We start from the raw sequence: 14,991 nt of genomic DNA, 5'->3' as shown, positions 1-14,991 counted from the left end.
GCTGGACCATAAGCAGAAATAAAGGCTCTGCTCCCAGGCGATCCTCTCATAGGCTCAGCCAGGCCGGGTCAGGACTCTGGCTCCTGCTGAGTTTCCAGACGAGCTGCCATCCTCGCCAGTGACACACTCACTCCCAGAGACAATGTGAATGTCAGCTCGACTGGGCTCAGAGGACGCCAAGTGCACGTCTGCAAACCCCCTTCCCACAGTGTCTCAACACCAGGAGTCTGGAGAGGAGCCACAGTGTCTGGATGTGGCAGCCTCCCGCAGAGGTCCTACGACGTCCTTTCATTTCCCAGGAGCTGGGCCTGGGGCCCCTCCATCAGCTGCGGAGCAGGCAGAGCCCCTTCCTGCCCTCTCTCTGTGAGGGCGCCTGGGGTCCTGGGGGCAGGTGGGCCACCCTCTGCCACATGACTCTGTCCCATCTTTGCTCCAGATAGCCCAGGAACTTGCAGAGCACAGCACACGGACCTGAGCTGGGTCTGCTTGGAGCCCAAGGAGGGGATGTCCCCAAGACGCACACCCAGAGGAAGCAGCATCTCTAGGCTGGCCTCCTCGCAGATGTCCCACAGTCATCACAAAGGTGACTTTCCCAACTTTCATGGGACAAGCTCTCAGTCACAGAAAGCAAACAGCTGCAGTCTGGTGGGGGGCAATACCATGCGGTACCCTCACCAGGCATAAGCGCCCTCAGAGGGTAGAGAACAAACCGGATGAGAAACCAACACAACATTGTAAAGCAAGAAAATGAAAGTCACTCAGTCGTGCCCGACTCTTTGCAACCCCGTGGACTATACAGTCTACGGAATTCTCCAGGCCAGAATACTGGAGTGGGTAGCCATTCCCGTCTCCAGGGGATCTTCCCAATCCAGGGATTGAACCCTGGTCTCCCACATTGCAGGTGGATTCTTTACCAGCTGAGCCACCAGGGAAGCCCAATTTTTCCCCAGTTTAATTAAAAAAACAAAAAACAAAAAACAGAAAAATAAAAATCCAACAAATAAACCACCAAGCAAAAGTCAGACAAGCCCTGAGATTGAAGAGCTGCTGTTCTAAAGAGGATTCCAGAAAAGCTGGTCTGATGGGGGGGGGAGGGGTTCTCTGCCCCACCCCTCCAACCCAGGCCCCTTGCCTGCCTCCCCAGATTCTGTGGCAGAAACCATCCTGTTACTAAAGACACAGACTCTGAGCCTGCGGGAAGGAAGTGCCTGGTGAATCCAAGTGTAATTAGGGGGTCAGCAATCAAGATTTTCATTGTCCCCATCACATCCTCCCCAGCGTCACAGTGACTTAGGTCTCACTCAGTCCAACCAGGAGAGGGTGGAGTCTCGGGAAAGATCTGGGTTCAAGCTCTGACTCTGAAAGTCACTAACCAGTGACCCTGGGCAGGAGACCACCCCTCATACCTCAGCTGCTTGTTCTTCTGCTAAGAGGGTGGTCGTGGAGGCCTCACAGGGTTGTGAAGACAGAGCAGGAAGCTCTAAGGGTCCACAGCCCCCACCCCTACGCCCACCTCCAGGGCCAGGGGATCCCCACCTGGCTGCCCCTCTGTCTTCCCAGGTGCTAAGATCATAACGCCTCTCCATTTCCTGCAAGCTTTCCTCTCGGACTCATAGAAGAAGCTCCCAGAGGGTCAGGACAGAAAGAAGACTTAGAAATTTTCAAGGATGGCCACCAAGGCCCTTCTGAGCCACCAACCCAGGACAATCACCCTCATCAGATGGGAAAACCAGGCCCCATCACCAGATGCCCTGACCCAGGTTCGTTTCCCCTGGCCTGCGGCCCTCCCGTCCCATCACCCCCAGTGGTCCCTCTGTGACAGAGCCCCCCCAACATCTGGAGCACAGTGAGGGTCAGGGTTCCTTGGTGTTCTTCTGGGGCGGCTGGTAGCTGGCACCCCCCAGTCCCTCCATGATGCAGCCCGCCACTCCCCTCCCTCCATCCCCTATCCAGGGATTGGCCTTTTGCAGCAGCGGCTGATCACTGAACCGCCCAGCCCATCAGTGTTGCGGTGACCCCTAGCTCCGCCCCCCATATCCAGCCGGCGGCGCAGTACCTTGGCGTTCTGCAGCGGCGGCTGATAACTGGACGGCCGGTAGAACATCCTCTGGGTGGTGTCGGTGTGCACGTCCCCGAGGAAGAGCTCCTCTACCAGGCGGTCCAGGCTGTGCGGCAGGTGCTGCTTCTCCACGCGCACCAGCTGCAGCTCGTGCATGGCGAAGTTCACGGCCCGCGTGCACTCGCGCCCGCCCTCCTCCCGCCACAGGTCGTAGGGCACGTCCTGCACCCAGGCGGCCCCGGCAGGCACGAAGCCAGGGCACGTGCGGTTGACCAGCTGCCCCAGCCGCTCGGCCACTGCCTCTGAGTGGCACACGACCTGCACGCGGTGCAGCTGGTAGTCGGCCTCGGTGCCGCCGCGGATGATCCAGGAGGCCTGGCGCAGGCGAATCTTGCCGCGGACCACCAACGTGTAGGTGGGGCTGGTGCAGCGGTTGCCACCATAGTAGAACTGGTAGGCCTTGAACGTGTTGTTGTGGTAGAATCGGTAGGACCTGGTGATGAACTCGGGGCCCGACCGCACCTCACAGCTGCAGGAAAGTGGGGCAGAGACCCAGTGAGCCCGGAGCCACAGGAGGGGGGCATCACAGGGGCCCAACCCCTCACCTCACAGCTACAGAGAAATGGAGGGATCCTGTGAGCACAGCAGGGGGTGGGGGTGGGGGTGGTGTCATCACAGGGGTCCAACCCCACACCTCACAGCTGGCAGTCAGTGGGTTGGCCAGAGAATCTGTCCACTCATCACCTCTAGTCAGATCCTAGTCTTGGTGACCTTGGGACATTCCTCTCACCAGTCTTGGCCTTTAACCTGCTTGTGTCTATTGTTTATATATAAACTAGTAGGTATGGTAAATCTGGTTTGAGCCGTGTGTGGCTAAATCAAGCTGTGAAGCCGACATCCCAAAGGCCAGTGGTTCTCAAGATAACTGTTTACAAACTGGTGGGTGGGCATCAGGGCTTCCCCCATGGCTCAGTTGGAAAGAATCCACCTGCAGTGCAAGAGATGCAGGAGATGTGAGACTGATCCCTGGGTCAGGAAGAGGAGGAGGAAATGGCAACCCACTCCAGTATTCTTGCCTGGAAAATCCCACCGACTGGGGGCTGCAGTCCACAAAAAGTCAGACACAACTGAGCATTACTGGAAGCGGGTACCATTCGCTGGGGAGAGACCTTCACCTGCCAGCAGGTGCTGAGTGGACATACGGCACCCAGTGGTCCTCTGAGCATCTGTCTCTGTGACAGAGGGAGAGGAAACCCACATTCCCCCCCATCCCCCAGGGAGAGAGGAGTCCTTCTGTGTAAGCAGGCATTCATGTCTGCTGCCGTGGTTTAGACAAGAGCACCACTGACTTCTCGCTGAGCGTCAGACACGACTGAGCGACTTCACTTTCACTTTTCACTTTCATGTTTTGGAGAAGGAAATGGCAACCCACTCCAGTATTCTTGCCTGGAGAATCTCAGGGATGGGGGAGCTTGGTGGGCTGCTGTCTATGGGGTCACACAGAGTCAGACATGACTGAAGCGACTTAGCAGCCACTGACTTCTCACATCTCATCTCACTTGAGAATCTGCTGATCCGGTTCTGAGTTCGTATCCACTTGCTTCTGCATCAGCCCCCCAACTCTGACTCCCCTCACCCAGCCCTCAGCCATCTCCAGCTGGAACTAGTTCCAGCTTTTTAACTGGTCATCCCCAAGTTGAGACGGGCCAGGACCCAGGACCCTTGGCTGCTGTGCCTGCACCTGGACACACCTCTCCTCCAGCAATGGATACACAGAAACTATGAGACTAAAAATAACTGTGTGCATGTGCAGTTGGGCAAATTATGGACAACAAGATACAGAAAGGCCAGAAATCCCACTGCCTTCTGAAGAGCCGGGAGCAAAAGCAGGGGACTGTGTATACCCCCTGCACTGAACACCACTTAAGGGGTGGGCAGACCACCTAAGCCATCCCATCTGCCAACCCCTGGACACACCCCCTACCCTCATCCCAAGTAAGGAACAAGCTCGCCCTTCCCTTGGGGGGTTGCTGTTATCCTTGTTTAGCCGCTAAGTCGTGTCTGACTCTTGTGACTCCATGGGGTGTAGCCTGCCATGGGATGTCCATGGGATGCCCCAGGCAAGAGTACTGGGATGGGTTGCCATTTCCTCCTCCAGGGGATCTTCCCAACCCAGGGATCGAACCTGAGTGTCCTGCATTGGCCGGCGGATGCTTTACCACTGAGCCACCTGGGCGAGCAAGGCAACCTATTACTTCTTTTTGCTCCCCTCTGCTGCAGCTGGGGCCCCAGTAAAGCCTGGCCTGAATTTCTTGTCCGGTCTCTGATTGATTTCTATTGATTAAGGAGGTCGAAAACCCTACTATCCCCAGTCACTCCACCATCCCCTTGAGCCAGAGCATCCTTCAGTCATACTGCATCAGGCTGTTAGCAGGGCCCTTGCTGAAATCTCTTCAATGGCATCCCCAGTTCTCTTACATTAAAAGCCAAACTCACAGAGACTTGGCCTGCAGGGGCCCTGGGAGCCAGCTTAGCCTCCTCGTTGGCTTGTTGGGGGCTGTCCCGCCCTCACCCCAGGCACAAGGGCTACCATGGTGCTTCTTCAGTCCAGCCTCTGCTTGACCCAGAGCAAGAGCTGTTCCCAGTCTTGCACAGCCAAGGACATCTCAGCTCAAGTGTCCTCATCTTGGTAGGCCTTCCCACCCCAGCCTGTCCTAAAATAGGGGCCCTGAAATTCTCCTGGAGCACCTGTTGTTTTTTTTCCCTCCTCCTAACACTTCTTTGTGTGTTTATTTGTGAAATTCCTGAAGACGTGTCTGTTTGACTCCCTGCTACACACACAAAATCTAGAACTGTGCTCAGGCGCAGTAAACATTTGTGCACTTCAGAAGTATTTGTTGAACAAAATGATAAATTATTTAAAAGTACACTGCGTTAAGATTGTGCCAATACTGATGAGGAGGTTATTCTGAGAAACCCCATTTTTAGGAGGAAAAAAAAAACCTCTGGGTCTTCCTTGTCTTATTCGTTTTTTTCTCTCTTCTCCGGATGCCTGTGAACCCTCCCTGAGGCACCTGGGCAGGGTCTGCACAGAAGGCGTCAGATCCCACTATTCCTTAGCCTAGTTAGCCATGTGAATTTGCAACAATTTAATGGGTAGGGTGAAGACTACAGGTCTGCCTCTGGGCTATTTTTAAATGCTCTAATGGAAGATAAGCCAGAGCTCAAACCGGGATAAATCTTAGCTCCACAGCCTGGAAAAGAAGCCAAGAGTTGTGCCCTGGCTGGTCCAGGCGGTGTGGATCCCTTTTAACGTATTCTCAGACTCTGAAGTTGGATATCAACTTACCAGAATACCGCTAGACTATTTAGACCATCAGAAGCTTGCACGTCATGTTTCAGGGTTGGTGAAACAGACTCCTTGCTAATTTCACTTGCTAATGGTTTCTTTTCATACACGAGTGGTCCTCAGGTTCAGTAAACAAGGACGCTTTCACTCCCAGGTGGCTTCACAGTGGCACCATATCCCCACTGCCCAGGCTAAGATTTCTGCAGGACCGAGCTCTGTTTCTTCATCAACCCAGGCTTCCAAGAGTCACTTGGCTCTGAGTGAGAACTCAGACAACCCCAGGATCACTGTGGGTTCTAGAAAGTCTCTGTGAGCCTGAGAAACCCTAAGAAGTGCACTTGCTGGGCCCTCGCCCCCAGCCGCTTACCCAGTGGACACCCAGTGGCCCTCGATGGCGGGTGGCATCTGCACGGTGATCCTGGCTCCATTGTGGAGGTGTTTGAGCATGTGATGACACTGGGATTCCTTGAAGGCCCGCCAGGCGCTTTTCTCCAAGGACCTGGGATGGGTCCTGCTGTCCAGATGAAGGAGAGCAGAGCCCTCTCCCAGCCCTGAAACAGAAACGTGGAAGCAGGTGTCAGTGGAGCCCTAGAGATGTGAGGCTGGCAGAGGAACTTCCCGAGGCAGGGATGTCCCCCAGGTGGGAAACGCCGGGTCTGTGGCTGTTCTTGCTCTCCTGGAATTCACACGCCTCGATAGGAAAGGGTCTCAGGAGATCCTTGCCTAGCTGAGAATATGGGAGCTGGGGAGACAATGAATGTGACTTCCATGATGTCACTTGAAGAGTCCCTAGCAAAGCCAGAGCCCAAAGCCAGTTTCCTGAACCAGTCAACAAGGCCATACCTCTGGGAGCAGCTCTGCAGGGCTGCAGGGGAGAGAAGCCCGTGCCTCAGGGCCACCGAGGCTGGAGACAAGGCTGGAAGGATGGCGGGAAGGGAGGTTGGGAAGGTGGACAGGCCAGTGACACACAGACAGCAGTGGCCTCAGCAAAAGGGTGAAAGGAGATGATGGGAGAGGCCCATGGAGCTCAGGAGACACCATGCCATAGGGGCTCCCTTCTGCTCACGCTACCTCATGCATCTGGGGCTCATCGGTCTCCAAGTGGATACCCTCTAAAGGTGATGCTAGTCCTCCACTCGCCCTCCAAGGGGGCAGGGGTGACACTTCCCCCAGTGATTTTCCAAAGCTGCCGCTCAAAGTTGGTGACAAACAAACATATGTTACATGGTTTAAAATAAGAGTGACTGCAAGAAGACTGAACACTTGTAAATGTTTTTCCAGGGTAGAGGGGACCTCGGACAAAACGTCTCTTTAATACAGGTGGACCAGGTTGGCCAAAATGTGCATACCACCGTGTGTTCAGGAAAAGGCAATGAAAACAGATGGAGCTGTCTTTCTGAAAGCCTGCTGTTCCTTCTGAGAGTCACTCCTGAAGTAATTCATGATCTTATGGGTCTTTATTGTGGACCCACTAGCGCTGTGTTAGCAAAAAACAAAACCAAAAAACCACTATTAGACAAACATACAATAATAAAAGATGGGTGTTAACAAAACTGATTGTGGTAATCATTTCATAATAAATGTTAAATGCTATGTCACCACCAACTCTGTTTGGCCAAACCATGTGAATCACACCCGAGTTAGAGTGTGTGCATGTATGTGTGCTCACCTGTGCACAACTCTTTGCGACCCCATGGACTGTAGCCCACCAGGCTCCTCTATCCATGGGATTCTCCAGGCAAAAATACTGGAGTGGGTTGCCATGCCCTCCTCCAGGGGATCTTCCCGACCCAGGGATCGAACCCATGTCTCTTATGTCTCCTGCATCAGCAGGGGGGTTCTTTACCAGTAGTGCCACCTGGGAATGTGGTGACGCTAAACACTCAGAAATCTGCATCAGGTGGTGTAGACACCAATGGTTAGGGCTGTTAAGTAAGCAGCCCTTTCCTGTGGCCTTGAACTCCATCCCAGTGAAGGCCCTTCTGCTGTAGCGATGGTCCTGGGTACTCCATTCCCAACCCTCCCCAGAGAGGAGAAGGAAACAGGCAGGACACAAGCCTGTTAACCTGGCTATTTCTCTTTGCAAAGCCAGCCTGTTTTCAAAACACATGCACTTTGATTAGCCCCTCTGCCAGCCCCACAGTTAGGCCCCTTCAATAGGTAAGCTGTGGCTCTGAGAAGGAGGAAAGTCTGGAAAAGTCAGGGGTGACCTGTTAGCAATCCTACATGGACACCCACCCGCACTGTGTCTTCTGGTGGGGTATCTATCCCAATTCCAGGGTTTTAGTCCCCATTTGTCTGGCACCTGTGTGGACCTCTCTCAGTTGGCTCTGAACTTGAGGCTGGAGGGGGGTGCCTCCACCAGCCCCAAAAGCCGTGATCATACAGACAATAGGAAGCACTTCCTGAGTCCCCTGGTGGGAATGAAACAAAGAAATAATACAGTATAACTTGCCATCTGTTGAGTAGTCAATTGTGTGAGCAATTGTTACGTGGCTTAAAAAAAAAGACTTCAAGTCTTCAAGTCACGAGACACTGGAAACTGGGGAAGATTCTCTTTTAAATGTGACACTCAGCATTCCGTCAAGATGCCATACTCTCAGATCAACCAAGCCAAGCTCTGTTCTAAAACTGATTTATATAAACCCCTTTACACTCTGCAAATGTGTTCCCGTAAAGCTAAGGAAAGCTAGAAGGGAGTGGATATGGGTGAAATGCCGGAGCTGGGCTGCTTGGGTTTGAAACCAAATCAGCCACTTAACAGATCTCATCAAACCCAAGACTTCAGTGATTGTTAAGATACATCATTATTTTATTACCAGTGACAAAAAGCACTTGCATTTAAACGAAGACACAGGCCTTAGCAGCAGTGCCCAGACACCCTCAGAGCACGGCCTCTGATGGCTTCATCTCTGCAGAGAGATCCAGCCTTCAGCTGCAAAGCTTCACTCGGGACAGTGATGGCTCTGCTCTACAAGGATCTTGACAACAAAGCTCAAACACAGCCTCGTCTTTTCATGGGCATCTTCCCTTCCACATAACTGTTTCTCAGTGAGGAAACATGTAAGGGCAGTTACTTCCCACCCTCACTCTGAGATAAACACTTGACCCACACTACTGGTCTGCCTGATTTCCACCCTGGTTTTGTTCTCAGTGCTGAGTGGATTTCCCTGGTGGCTCAGATGGTAAAGTGTCGGCCTGCAATGCGGGAGACCTGGGTTCAATCCCTGGGTCGATCCCTGGGTGGGGAAGATCCCCTGGAGAAGGAAATGGCAACCCCCTCCAGTACTCATGCTGGAAAATTCCATGGTTGGAGAAGCCTGGTGGGCTACAGTCCATGGGGTCTTAAAGAGTCTGAGCGACTTCACTTTCACTTACTTTCACTTTTGTTCTCAGCACTGAGAGTGGAATTTACAAGTGAATTCTAACACCTGGCTCAAACTTTCACTCTATTTTCAGGACCCAGCTATTGGCAACTATGCCACAGATGGAGAGTAACAAGAGCGCACAGAGAGGAAGTGAGGTGAGGACAGTACAGGCAGCTGGGTCCAGGCTCATGCAGGTGAAGACCCACGTCCCCAGCATGACTGCCACCCACAGGCTCATGGCGACTGGAAGATGCACACCCACTGTAAAGACCTTATTTATGAAAAGATATCAGTCCTACAACCGATGAAATACACGACGGCACCGTGACTACAAACCCATCACTCGACCCCACAAGCTCCCGTGCGCTCACCTGTAAGGAGGAGGTGACAGTACTGTGGGGTCCTGGAGTCAGTCTCAGGACTCGCCAAGAGCGTTTCCTGTAGCACATGGTTCTTATTAGATATTAGTTGCTATTATTTTAGGGCTTCCCCAGTGACTCAGTGGTAAAAAATCCACCTGCAATTCAGGGGCCGCAGGAAACGTGGGTTTGATCCCTGGGTCAGGAAGATCCCTTGAAGGAGGGCATGGTAACCCACTGCAGTATTCTTGCCTGGAGAATCCCAAGGATGCTGATGGGCTACAGTCCATGGGGTTGCCAAGAGTCGGACAAGGCTGAAACGACTTAGCATGCATGCATGCTTTTATTTTAAATGATGATCAGGCTCTTAGAGGCCCTGAGAAAGCCCTTCCTAACTAACAGAATGGCTACCATAATGGAGAGAGTCCCCCTGAGCCTGGTGCACTCTGAGCTCTGCATGGACAGAGTGCCCAGAGGTCTGGGCTCCCAGCAGCTGACTCACTGGTGACCCAGATGGAGAGGAGCGTGGGGGCCCAAGGCCGGTGACAAGCACTACTCACCGTAGCAAGTGCCCACGTGCTGCCAGTCTGTGCAGCATAGGGGCTGGAAGCACAAAGAAGAATGAAGCTGAGTTTTTCCAACATGGAGACTCTCAAGGTCTCACTGGGCTGGACGTCCGAGGACCAGTGTGGATGGTGGCCAGGTCTGGGGAGGAGGTCGGTTCAGGGGCAGGGGAAGAGGGCATGGTGCTCAGAACTGTGTGGTTGTGCAGGAGGCAGGGGCCACCCAGGGAGGGTGCCCACAGGCAGCTTTATAACCAGGGAATGAAGAAAGAAAACCCCCAAACTACCAATTGCACATCATTAGAGAGCAGGCAAAGGACTTCTAGAGACCAGTCTCCATCTTGCTGCTGCTCCTGTTGGACAATGAGCCACACTGGGGGCCAGGTGAGGTGTTGCCCAGGAGGCCAGCAGGATTGAGGACTCAATAGACAACCCCTCCCTGGGACACAGGGCTACTCACCAGGTGGGGATGAATCTTTAGGGTGGGAAATGGGACTGAAATTTATTCTCTTTTTATCTTTTTCCTTCAAAGTACCTATCACCTTGATGGTTCTTAGGAAGCAAAACCGAAGGGGTCAAGTGGGAGCAGGCAGGAGAAGCTGTCTCTAAGGGTCAGCTCTGGATGGGGGTTGCCAACACTCACCCAGCTTGCCTGGTGTGAGTCGTGGACACCTGCCCCATGTGAAAGTGAAAAGTGTTAGTCAGTTGTGTCCAACTCTGTGACCCCATGGACTGTAGCCCATTGGGCTCCTCTGTCGGTGGGATTCTCCAGGCAAGAATACTGGAGTGTCACAATGAAGAAACAGACATGGAGAACTGATTCATGGGGAGAGGGGTGGAGAAGGTGAGATGTATGAAGAGAGTAACATGGAAACTTACATTACCACTTGTAAAATAAATAGCCAATGGGAATTTGCTGAATGTCTCAGGAAACTCAAACAGGGGCTCTGTATCAACCTAGAGGGGCGGAATGGGGTGGGAGGTTCAAGAGGGAGGAGATATATGTATACCTATGGCTAATTCATGTTGCAGTTTGACAGAAAACAACAAAATTCTGTAAAGCAATTATCCTTTAATTTAAAAAAAAGAATACAGAAGTGAGTAGCCATTTCCTTCTCCAGGGGATCTTCCCAATGCAGGGATCAAACCCAGGTCTCCTGCATTGCAGGTGGATTCTTTAGCATCTGAGCCAGGCTCCGTCTAATATTCAATCAACAGCTGGGAGTGAAAAGGCCATGAGAGGCACCTAGTTCAGCTGTAGGGGAGGCCATGTGGACCCCCCTCCCCACTCCTTATACCCCAGGACTCCCTTCCCAGGATCAGCCATGGGGTACCCTCCAAGACCAGTCTTAGACTTCTGGCCAACCAAGGCCCCCATTTTCTTGCATTGCCAGGGCTGTGTCAGCTCCAAATCTGGGACTGAAACTAGCAACTCACTCATTCACACCATCAGAAAGGCTCCGGAGGGCCAGGCATTCACTCTGTAGGCACATCTTACAGTTGTGGGGAGAAACCAGACCCCAGGGCTTATGGAGGGGCTCGTGAGGGGGAATAGGCTCTGAGTTTAGCCTTGGGGGTTCCTGGAGGGGCCGCTGTGTCCTGAAGACAGTGGACGTGGTCCAGGCAGTTTGCAGCCCAAGCCCAACACAAGGAGGAAGGGTGGAGAGGCCTCATGGAGGAGAGACCCCGGTGTGGCCAAGGACGGAGCCCTGTGTATGTATGTCACCTTGAACATGGAGTGGGCTGGCCCAGGGAAGAGGAACCCAAAGCTTTTAAGCAAACTAACACAGGATAAAGATTCCATTTGGGAAAGACTGCTTTTCCCTTTTTTGGAGGGATGAGCAGCAGGAGGATCAATTATGAAGCTTCTGCCATGGCTCAGTGTATCATTTTTGCCTGAATACGTGAGTAAGATGAGAGAAGGGAATTGCTTTCAACAAGCAGTAAACCTTCTCTGTGGTTCTAGAGAGGCACAGACCATCTCTGGCATGTGGTAGGGAGAGGTCTCACCAAGAAGGTATTTAAAAAGGAAAAGAGGGAGGGAAAGACAGAGAGAGGAAACCAGGAGTGTTACTAACGCAGCACTAAGTCTGGAAACAAACTCTTGCAAAATACTTAAGGGTCCACTTTCACCCATCTTCAACAGCTTAAATCAACATCCAACTCCAAGGTGGTGATTGTGATAGCAGTTCCTACCTGAGTGTACTTATTATTTATAATAGTGAATGTCTTAGCATACATAATAACTTTAAAACCCTCCATTTTATTAGATCATCGGTATAATCAGAAGTGCATTGGCTAATCACCACATCTGCTATGCTGTGTGTTGTGCTGTGCTAAGTCGCTTCAACTGTGTCCAACTATTTGGGCCCTTATGGACTGTAGCTCTCCAGGCTCCTCTGTCCATGGGATTTCCCAGACAAGAATGCTGGGAGTGGGTTTCCATTCCCTCCTCCAGGGGATCTTCCCAACCCAATTCGAACCTGAGTCTCATAAGTCTCCTCTATTGGCAGGTGGGTTCTTTACCACTAGCACCACCTGGGAAGCCCCATCGCCATGTTTGGTTGTTGACAATTCTGCCATTGAACATTGAGTGCAGTTGACATGACGGTCTCTCAGGTTCTTAAGGCGGTGCACGGTGAGGTCACTGTCAGGAACAACAGTGCCTGTGGGTGGTGCTCTGGATGCAGCTGTCATGGGTGAGCAGGTGACAGTCCTATTTAGGCCATGAGAGGGTCCCCCTCTCTGTGTTTCCCATATGAGCGAGGAAACACACGTATGATACACACACAAGTAACATCAAGGTTTTGGTGAACTAAGGAGTCTAGATGTTTTGGTCAGTTGAGAAGACTAGCTCATCGGGTCTCATTCGTTAAGTTTTGTTGCAAATGACTACAAGGAAAAGAGCATCTCAAGGGTTAAACAGCACCAGCACAGGTAGAAAGGGGCTGTTTCTAGGCTTCAAGGTGACTCTGGCCAGTCATTGAACAGGTGCCTTTGTGCCTCAGTACAAATTAAAAATTAGAAGAATGGGAATGGTAATGACCTGCCTCTTGAGAAACCTATATGCAGGTCAGGAAGCAACAGTTAGAACTAGACATGGAACAACAGACTGGTTCCAAATAGGAAAAGGAGTACATCAAGGCTGTATATTGTCACCCTGCTTATTTAACTTATATGCCGAGTACATCATGAGAAATGCTGGGCTGGAAGAAGCACAAGCTGGAATCAAGATTGCCGGGAGAAATATCAATAACCTCAGATATGCAGATGACACCATCCTTATGGCAGAAAGTGAAGAAGAACTAAAGAGCCTCTTGATGAAAGTGTAAGTGGAGAGTGAAAAAGTTGGCTTAAAGCTCAACATTCAGAAAACGAAGATCATGGCATCCAGTCCCATCACTTCATGGGAAATAGATGGGGAAACAGTGGAAACAGTGTCAGACTTTATTTTTGGGGGCTCCAAAATCACTGCAGATGGTGATTCCAGCCATGAAATTAAGACGCTTACTCCTTGGAAGAAAAGTCTCAGGCCTGGGCCCAGATCAAATGGTTATGACAACGGGGCAGCTTCTTTCAAGTACAGGAGGGAGGAAAACATGGACCCTGAAAGGAGACTGTTCTCTTGCTGAAAACAAATTAATTCCTGAAGGCTCAGGGGACAACTTCATAGATGACCTCTTGCAGAGAACTACACGAGTTCCTTGGGCTCTGGAGGGTGTGTTCACATGCCTGGGTGTGTGCGTGCATGTGTGTTCCTGCATGTGTGTGTGTGAGAACGACTCATTCCCACAGGCAAAATCACTCACAACAGAGATCCTAAATGACTCCAGAATGACCTTTATTCTACCATGATTGACAGTCTACTGTTCAGACAGTGAAACCTACCAGAGATAGCAAATAGAAGACCGAATTTCTCCAAATGAGAGGAGACACAGGATTAACCATTTACCCAGGGATCTGTGCACTAAGTTCAAGGCCCATGGGGCCAGGTGACTGTTTACAGCCTCCAAGTTGCCAGGCTTTGCTCACAGTAAGCACCCCTGAACACTGGCTTCAACAAGGACAAATGCAGTATTTCTCCATCACCCACGCTGATCCCTGAACCCATGGTGTTCTTGAAGAGTGAGCGAGGCCACTGACAGGATCAGACAGAAGGTGAAGGACGGGCGTGGTGGGGGACAGAGTAGTGACTCAGAGCCAACCTTCACCCCTCAGCAGGTGGCTGCAGGCCTACTGGGTGCAAGGTTGTATTATACGAGGCTGGCCCTATCACTGACACGTGAAGAGAAGCATGGGGGGAAATATGGTGTGTGGCCACGTCCCCAAGTTCTCAGTAACATTTAAAACATTTGAGTCTCCTCGATATACTCTGCAGCTTCTCACCTGCCCATCTAGACTGAGGACCCAACACTCCAAACCACCATCCACACAATAAAGTGAGAATCAGTTGGGAAGGAAACACTTCCAGGCACACTTGGACACTTGGGACTGAAGTCACCTCTGACCTGGGTAGTCACTGCAAAGGTGCTTTAATGCTTAAAAAAATTATATCAAAACAGCCAAGTAAGTATAACATCAAGACATGCACAATGATGGTTTTGGAGGGCAGCGGGTCTCTGAAAGCCCATCCCCGCTCACCATGCACCTTTGTGTCCTGGATGCAATGTGACCTGCATCCCTTTGCACAAGAGCAAGGATGCCTCTCTGGGTGGAGTGTTGTGATGCAGACAAATCCATGGAGAGACGACGGGACAACGGGGAACATGCAAGTGATCACTCCACCAAGACATTGCCCAGCCCATGAAGGGGGCCCTCGAGATGGTGAGTGGGCCGTGAGGTCGGCAGGCTGCTCCACCGCCCACATGGCTGCCATGTTTTGGAACAAAAGCTGGAGTTCACTCCAGACAGGCACCTACACTCACCATGCTCTTGTTTTTATTTCCATGTCTCTGGAGTTCAAAGCTGAGAGAGTTGCTTTTGCCAGTCTTTAAACTTTCTTATCTGAAAGCATTTTCCCTTTATGAGAAACACAATAAAGTCAAGATTTCAAACTCCTGCTTTCATTTAACTTCAGATGAAAACGAGGTAATTCTCTAAGTCGTTTTCTTCTAAGGCCTCGGTGTCCGGGCCAGACGCTGGGGTTGAACCACAGATGGCAGTTCTGCCTGCTGGGCCTGGAGCTGATGGCTGCCACCACAGACTGCTCGCCACAGTCATGTGTGTGTGTGAGGTGTGTGTGACTATGTATATGGTGTGTGTCTGTGTGTATGTGTGTGCATGGTGTGTGTGT

General features: G+C 51.6%; 1 protein-coding gene across 2 annotated transcripts in view; it reads right to left on the bottom strand.

Annotated features, from left to right (window-relative positions):
• APCDD1 (APC down-regulated 1) overlaps window positions 1–14,991 on the bottom strand; it is a 32,656-nt gene that overhangs the window by 12,508 nt on the left and 5,157 nt on the right. For both annotated transcript variants that reach the window (XM_042239275.2, XM_012103585.5), the window contains 2 exons: window positions 5,776–5,959; window positions 2,057–2,588 (listed from right to left, as the gene is read on the bottom strand). In XM_042239275.2, the coding sequence (XP_042095209.1) occupies window positions 2,057–2,588; window positions 5,776–5,855 (612 nt within the window). In that variant the 5' untranslated portion in view covers window positions 5,856–5,959. The remainder of the gene's footprint in view (window positions 1–2,056; window positions 2,589–5,775; window positions 5,960–14,991) is intronic.

The sequence above is a fragment of the Ovis aries genome, chromosome 23, assembly GCF_016772045.2.
Source record: "Ovis aries strain OAR_USU_Benz2616 breed Rambouillet chromosome 23, ARS-UI_Ramb_v3.0, whole genome shotgun sequence".
Classification (NCBI taxonomy): domain Eukaryota; kingdom Metazoa; phylum Chordata; class Mammalia; order Artiodactyla; family Bovidae; genus Ovis; species Ovis aries.
The sequence above is the reverse complement of the archived record's forward strand: the minus strand, read 5'-3'. Positions and strand labels throughout refer to the sequence as shown.